The sequence below is a fragment of the Cannabis sativa genome, chromosome 5 (genome assembly GCF_029168945.1).
Source record: "Cannabis sativa cultivar Pink pepper isolate KNU-18-1 chromosome 5, ASM2916894v1, whole genome shotgun sequence".
Classification (NCBI taxonomy): Eukaryota; Viridiplantae; Streptophyta; class Magnoliopsida; order Rosales; family Cannabaceae; genus Cannabis; species Cannabis sativa.
This window is the reverse complement of record NC_083605.1, coordinates 31,046,537-31,054,643: the sequence shown is the minus strand read 5'-3', so window position 1 is coordinate 31,054,643 and position 8,107 is coordinate 31,046,537. Positions and strand designations below refer to the sequence as shown.

At 35.8% G+C, this 8,107-nt stretch overlaps 1 protein-coding gene across 1 annotated transcript; it reads left to right on the top strand.

Annotated features, from left to right (window-relative positions):
• Nucleotides 1-232: 232 nt before the first annotated feature.
• Nucleotides 233-3,970, top strand: LOC133038264 (uncharacterized). The gene is made up of 10 exons (XM_061116355.1): nucleotides 233-928; nucleotides 1,012-1,437; nucleotides 1,518-1,794; nucleotides 1,842-2,092; nucleotides 2,190-2,336; nucleotides 2,413-2,478; nucleotides 2,562-2,890; nucleotides 2,970-3,146; nucleotides 3,248-3,358; nucleotides 3,446-3,970. Exons 1-10 carry the CDS (start codon nucleotides 560-562, stop codon nucleotides 3,717-3,719), a joined length of 2,427 nt encoding a protein of 808 aa, XP_060972338.1. The 5' UTR covers nucleotides 233-559; the 3' UTR covers nucleotides 3,720-3,970.
• The last annotated feature ends 4,137 nt before the right edge of the window (nucleotides 3,971-8,107 follow it).

The window sequence follows — 8,107 nt, the reverse complement described above, 5'->3', positions numbered from 1 at the left end:
ACTTGGATTTGGCAGTTTCCTCAATTTTATTTCTATTTCTCTAAAAATGCCATTTTTCCAATTCTAATCATTTAAATGCCAAAACTAATTCTTTAATAACTAAAATAGATTATTAAATAATATTATCATTTAAAATAATTATTAATTAGACATACAAAGTCTCTTAATTAATAATTAAACCTAGAAACCCTTTTCTTTACGATTTCATCCTTAAACTGTGGGAATTCATGAGTGATCCATTAGATGCACGCTGGTCAGTTGTCTTGACGACACAACCAAAAGATTATGATAATCAAGAGTGTAATGGCGATGATCTCATGCTTAGTGACCAAATTCATCAAATCACCCCACCACCTGTTGATGTCACCGTTGGGGACGATATCATATCATCTCGTGATGATGGTGAAGGATTATGGTTGAACGAATCTATCAACACATGATTCATATATCAAACACGTATTGGTATTTAGTCTTTTTCATATATTTACATTTAGCTATTATTTTGACTATTCTTGTATATTCTAATGTATGATTTTAAATTTGTGTAGGCTTTTATATCATGGAACGAGGTGGGGACGATGAGTGGAGTGCATGGATGGATTATGATGGTGATGATGGTCCATCCTTGCCAGAAGGATCTAGTGTTGATCCTGAACAGCCATCTGTGGAAGAAGGTAGTGGTGATCCTGAAGAACAAACACAAAAAAATACTCGCGGGAGAAGCAAACGAAATGATATAACAAAAATGGTTAGCGAGGGAAGAAAGATGGAGATTGAGTACAATCACTACGGACAACACTGGGGAACGGGAGGGACGGCAAAAGTTACCCGAATTGGAGCATGGGTGCGAACTAATATTCCACTTAGAGACATTACGTGGCCTAAAGTGAGCCAGGACCTTAAAAACCAATTATGGGAACACATAAAGGTAAAATTAATTCTATTATTCGAGATCTTCATTATTGATTATAAAACAAGGTACTTATAACTATACTATTGTCAATGTTGCAGGTCGCGTTTGATGTACCAGACACAGATAAGAGGATGACAATTGCTAAAGGTGGAGATAGGTGGAAAGATTGGAAAAGTACCCTAACAGAAGGTATTTTTACATTCAAAGATGTCGCTCCCCATCTTCTCGAGAAGCCCCCCAAACTTTATGAAAAAATAATTAATTTGCAAGAATGGAGAGAGTTTGTGGACTCGAGATTAAGTCCAGAATTTGGTGTGAAGAGGAAGAGGGCCCAAGAGAGTAGGGCTTGTAATCTTTATCCCCATCGCACTGGACGAGGTGGTGTAAGGATGATTCAAGAACAGATGGAGAAAGAGGTCGGCCACCAAATTACTGAATTTGATAGATCTGAAATTTGGAAAAGATCTCGCACTAAGTCTAATGGCGAGGTGGAGGGCCCAACTGCAGAAGTCGTTAAACGGATTGTAAGTTTAAAGTTTAATTTTGTTTGTATTAATTCTTATGCTTCATAATTTATTTCTAACTCTAATTGTTTTGTTTGTAGGATGAATTACGCAAGCAAGTGGCAGAGGGTCTTGTACAAGTGGAAGGTAAAAGAGATGTGCTGACCATGGCGCTCGGGACAGATGAGCATGGTGGTCGGGTTCGAGCCATGGGTTTCGGCGTCACCCAAACCCAATATTTCAACACACCACGCCCTAAAAGGAAAAATGTCGATGGGTCGAACCAGGCATCATCTGAATTGGAGAGACGCGTGCGTGAGACAGAGGAACGCAACAGAAAGTTGGAGGATAAAGTGGATGAGCTCATTCGTTTTATTAGTTCCCTGTGATAAAGGGCTGCGTTGCATCTGGTTCCGGTGTTGGAGGAGCATCAACTGAACCACAGAACGTTGACATTGCCTCCGAACCAGTAGCACGACCGTCGAGTGCTGCCAATGTCTACTCTGCACCAGATCCCATAGTACAACCGTCAGGTGATGCCAATATCTACTCTGCACCAGATCCCATAGCACAACCGTCGGGTACTGCTAATGTCTACTCTCCATCACCCCCGCGTTTTCGAGAGGAAATTGCTCCAGCAGCAGCACCGCCACCTACTGGTGGTAGTTCGGAAGAGGTAATCTTAATGTTAGTTTACGAATTATTCAAATGCAAAATTATAAATATGGTCAACTTACAAATTGAGTTGTTGCTTGTTTGTTTTGGATTTATAGACCTTACCATGTTGGATGCACTGTCTGTTGGAGCCTAGTGGGATGGTACTGAAGGTTGCTTCAGGCCACATTGTGAAGGAGAAATATTTGAAAGATGGAAAGTTTTCCATTAACATGGAAGAATACCTACACAAAGATTATCGTCGGGTATATATCGAAGAAGCCAATATGGAGAATGCACTGCTCCCGTGTCCCTCAGTCGACGATTCATTGATGACAAGAGAGTCAAGCTGTAAATGGTCATGTGGCATGGCCAAAAGACTATCTTACAGCTGTTGGGAAATATTTGGTATGTTTCAATTTGTTTACTTAACTTATTGTGTTTATTAGTTAATGGCATTGCTAACTTATTGTTTTTTTTCATATATATAGACACAACCACCCACCAAGAAACTTCAGAAGCAACCCGTGAAGAAAAGCTCTGAAGATTTACTCGGTCCTCCAACACAGCCTCTAAAACACCCTGGGAGGCCGAGTAAGGCAAAAGTTAATGCAAAGTATGCCCAACCACGCCAAACTTCTTCCATTATTGCATTTTGGAACTTCGTCAAAAGGTGGCCCAAGTCATCCATGCTCCAATTCCAAGTCCAGAATGAGCTATTTGGGGTCGCAGATGACTCTATTTGGCTTGCTAAGAGTGACATTCAAGAATTGTGCACCATGCAATACTTGGGAGCCCAACAAATAGGAGTTTGGTGCAAGTATGATTTATAACTCTTAATAATAAACTCGCTAATGTTCATTTGACAGCAACAGTTATTAATTATGACATTTTATCAGGTACCTTAAAGAAAGACTGCTGGACATGGGTGGGTTGAATCGAGTCTATGAATTTTTGAATCCGGGTGCGATTGCCACCGATGCAGGGGATGAGAGTAATCGTTGCCAAGCACTAGTCGCTCGAATGACTAGGATGACTAATTCAGAGAAATGGCTTATTGCCCCATATAATAATAGGTATATGTAGATGTAAACTAAATAATTTCGGTATTTTTAACTCTTCATAAAATTTATTATTATGTATATGTTAACAGTTTTACACTTATTTGTCCGAGCAGGAAGATGTTTCACTGGATGCTTGTAGTGATCCAGCCAAGTACGCAGACGGTGGCGTACTTGGATTCAGGCAACGACGACATCCCGGATGATTTGAACTTTATTATATCCACGTAAGTTCTATATCAAACATCCCAATATGTTAGCGTGTTCTTTATTTATAAATTTATATATGCTAATTAAATTTACTTTTTGTGTAGATCGTTCACAATGTATAACCGAATGGTACGACGACCTGATCGACCTACCCAGTGGATGACTCCTATTTGTCCTCAACAACCCGATGACAAACAGTGTGGATACTACGTCATGAAATTCATTGAAAGTTTCATGGTCGTAGAAGATCCAATACAATTGTTGACCCGACAAGATAGGTTCTCCACTCCGTACACTAATGATGAGATAAATATTATGCGTGATCGGTGGATTCATTATGTGAAAGCGGAAGCGGAGCGACAACAGTTACCGTGTTAGATAGTGTGTATACATATACATATTTAGATGATATTAATTAGCGTTAGTTCAATTATTGTGACTATACAAAATTTTAAATATATTTAGACGTTAGTTTAATTGTTGTCACTATGCAGATTTTTACAAAATTTAAAAATTAATGCAGGGAAAAAAATTGCAGAAAATTTGTTTTTTTTTCCTATTTTTCAAATGTACCGACCGAAAAAAACCGTCGCTAAAAAAATTCAAAAACGAAACCAGCATATAAGGCACGTTTTAAAACCGTCGCCTATAACTGGGTATAGGCGACAGTTTTAAACCGTGCCTAATGTTGGAATTTATTTTACCAGGATCTTAGATCTACTCACAAGTATGTTTATTAACATCCTAAATATGAACTTTCTAAAACGATAAATTAAACACATATAAAGTTTAGGAAACCTTACATTGGGTGCAGCGGAATATAATGACTCCTTCCGTTCAGATATCTAGCCCTTGATTCCTTTCTGTAGCAGAGCATTATCAATATCTGAACCTGGATCTCTTTCTCTGAATCTTTGATGCTGAAACTCCTTTGCTGATGATCTTTCTTCACGATCTTCCTCACTATGATTGAGGTATCACTTGATGTGTGTGGGCACTACTCATACACTAAGGATTTCGAAATTATCAAGGAAGAAGAGAGAGAGAGTGGTCAGCTAAAGATAGAGAGAGAGAAGGCTCAGTTTTTCTGAATAGAAAAAGTCAGAAGAAAAGTGTAATTTTTCTGAAGCCTTCACTATCTATTTATAGCATTCCTACTAGGGTTAGATTTGAATTATATGGCATTAAAATAATGAAAAAATCAGTTTAAATTTCCTACAAAAGTGGCTGGCCCTAAACTTAGTGGATTGGGCCTTGCTTTTTGCAATTTTGCAATTTTAACACCTTTTGTATCTGATTTTCTCAAAAATGCCAATTTCCTAATTCAACCATTTAAATGCCAATTCTAACTATTTAATAACTATAAATAATTATTAAATAATATTGTCATTTATCATATTTATTAATTGAACCATACAAAGTATCATAATTAACAAATATGCCCCTATAAACTCTTTCTTTACAATTTCGCCCTTACTTAGTGAAAAATTCACAAATAGACATAGTCTAATTTGAGAATTATAATTGATTAATCAAAACCAATTACATGAGTCTTACAAGCAATATTATCTCAACTAGTGGGGGGACCATGGGTCTATATAACCGAGCTTCCAATAAGTAGATCAAGAATTTAACACTAAAATTCACTAACTTATTAATTCTTCGTTGAATCCACGCATAGAACTTAGAATTGCACTCTCAGTTATATAGAATGCTCTATATGTTCCACCATATAGACACATCATTAGTTATCCATTGTTATAATCCTAATGTGATCAATGATCCTCTATATGAATGATCTACACTGTAAAGGGATTAAATTACCGTTACACCCTACAATGTATTTATTCCTTAAAACACTTGACCCCGTATAAATGATATTTCAGCTAATGTGAAATGAGTACTCCACCATTTATGTTCTTTTGGTCAAGCTCGAAGGAGATCATCCTTTGCTTACTACTCGCCAGATAGAAGCTATAGATTCCATGTTTATGATAGCGCTCCCACTCAATTGCACTACCGTGTTCCCAAAATGTACGTATCACCCTGACCTAAAAGTAGGCTTAACTAACAAATCAAAGAACACGAATAGCCTTTCAAGATTGAGCCTAATCATAACAGGATTAAGATCATTTGATCTAGGATCAACTAGGCGATATTGACTTGAATAGATATTACGGTAAGTTTAATAAATCTAAGTCAAAGTTCAATATCGGTCCCTTCCGATGCATACTCCATGCATCCAACCTGAGCTTTACTTTAACCAATGTTCTGAAAAAAAACATAGTATTTCTCCAAATACAAGTAAACTCTTGTTGTAGATTATCATATCAGTAAAACCCTGTGTCTGATAAATCTAGGAAACTTTATTCACATAGTCATGTTTACTTTCCAATGTGTTGACGGCACAATAAACAGGATCAAGTATGTGAAAAGGGTTTCAGATGAATTTATACATTATGTACATATAATCATGAAATAAATCATGTGAACCATGCAACATTAAATGTTATTTCTGATCTATATTAATAAACAAATCTGATTATATTGAAATGAGTTTTATTTAGGGCATAAAACCCAACAAACTCCCACTTGCACTAATATAAAACAAAAAGTGCGTTTCAAATAATCTCAACACCTTGATATGCAAATCAAGTGTAGTAGTAGTAAACTCCTCGTAATAGGATCTGAAAGGTTGAATTAACCACAACTTTTTCTCCACCATTACTCTTCCTTTAATCACAAAATCATTGATAATGTGAAATTCCTCTCTATATGTCTACTCTCTTGGGATACTGGATTCTATACCTTTGGCAACTACTTTTGGTTAATCAGGAAATTAACACTAGTAGTTTAAGGCAATTTGGAATGGTGCCAAAGATGTATAGAACTTTCCTTAGACTGAATAAGTAACTTTCCTGCAGCTTTAACATTCAGTCTCTCTCTGGTAGACTTAGAGAATTCAGATAGGTTTTTACACTTCTCCAAAATCACTATTCCACCCCCAGAGTAACCACCATCTTATCAGAAAGATTTACTAGCACATAGGCAAATTTCGAAATCTGATATGGTGTAGTCTAAGAGTTTTAAACACACCCTTATAGACTAACATATAGTTCCTCTTCTTAATCTTAAAATTTACTTGATTGTCTTCCAATGTTCTTCTCCTGGATTAATCTGATACCTACTCATTACTCCCACTCAACAGCAGATGTCTGGTCTAAGGCATACAAAAGCATATCTAAGACCTCTCACTGTTGATATAAGAAATTCTTTCATGGCTTTATCTTTTCTGGAATAGTTAAGACTTTTCCTTAGATAAATAAAATCTATACCTAAGAAGTTGTGAAGCTTCTATAGATTGCCATTAGAAAGAAAATGCTTCAGCATTTTACTAAAGTAAGTTGCTTGCATTAGAGTAAGTAATTACCAGGTATACCACAAGCCATAGGTTTAGATAAACTCAAACCTGTAATACTAGGAACAGGAAGTTTTGTTAAGTCCATTGAATAGACTTATAAACGAAATTTTCCTTTTATGTCCTTGTAATAGAAAACTTTAGGTTATTCCATGTGAATGGATTAAACCATAGTTCTATAGGCTTTCTTCTTAGTTTCTTATCTTGACAATCCATTACTTGTTTAAACTCACAATGGATTTTAATCACTTGTGTCTCCCAAGTCATAAGAAGGTGAGTTCCTAGAAACTCTCCCACTACGACAAGGTACCGCGAATTATGTCGAAGAAAACTAAATGGTATTAACCTCTTTGGTTGTGACAAGACAACAGAGGCAGTGGGATCATCATATGTCATATAAGATGATAGAACACTTTTGGAATCAAGAATTAAATATCTCCTTTATTTGCTACTTGTTTTTCAGACTTAGTCATTTTCTTAGAAAAGTAGTATTTGTTTGAACAAACACTTTCTTATCTATTGACAATGGGATGGTCCACCCCTAATCACTTAGAATAGCTAAGAAACCATGGTTAACAGTTCTAGCTTTTCTTAAGATTTTGATTAGGTCATCCATGAATCTAGTAATGATTTACATTAAGTATACAACCATTACATCATTCTGAAATTGTATTACCATAGAAGGATTTAGGCAACGACTAGTAACTAATCATCAACATGCAACTCGAAATTTCTGGGGAGGTAAGTTTGGATATAATTCAAAAATCAATTTAATGATCTTTGAACTGCATATCTACTAACTATTTCTCCACCCCTATCAGTTCGCAAGATCTTTAACCACTTACCTTAATGGTGTTTAACCATTGCTAGAAATTAATGAAATTTTTCAAACATTTCAAATTTCTTTGCATAAGGTATAATCTAGAGTTATCGTTTTAAGAATACAACGAAAAACTCATATCCACCCCTGAATGTACATTCATCTGCGAATGAGATGAACTACTTTCAGTGGATATAGGCATATTAACTCTTTGCAGAGATTGATCTTGTCAAATCCACTATGAACAAGATACAAATGCCATAGATTAAGAAAATGTGGTAGTGTCTATGATGACATAGGTTTAGTTACATCAAAGAGTTCTTAGAATACTTCAAGTGGATCCTGGTCACAGAATACCTAACTCACATTCCATACAGTTTTAATCTATTAATAAAAGATGGATATTAAACACTTGAGAAAGTGTAACTGTATTGTATTCTGGAATTAGAAATTTAAGAAAATTTCTATTTGGAATCTAAAATTAAAGTCAAAGACTTAAATTCAACCAAATTTAATGAGTAATTCTTT

Excerpts from the sequence above, each read along its gene's own strand:
- LOC133038264 (XM_061116355.1), top strand. The coding sequence starts at position 560 with ATGGAACGAGGTGGGGACGATGAGTGGAGTGCATGGATGGATTATGAT. Across the intron at positions 929-1,011 it reads AATTATGGGAACACATAAAG|GTCGCGTTTGATGTACCAGA; the intron begins GTAAAATTAATT and ends TCAATGTTGCAG. Across the intron at positions 1,438-1,517 it reads CAGAAGTCGTTAAACGGATT|GATGAATTACGCAAGCAAGT; the intron begins GTAAGTTTAAAG and ends TTTTGTTTGTAG.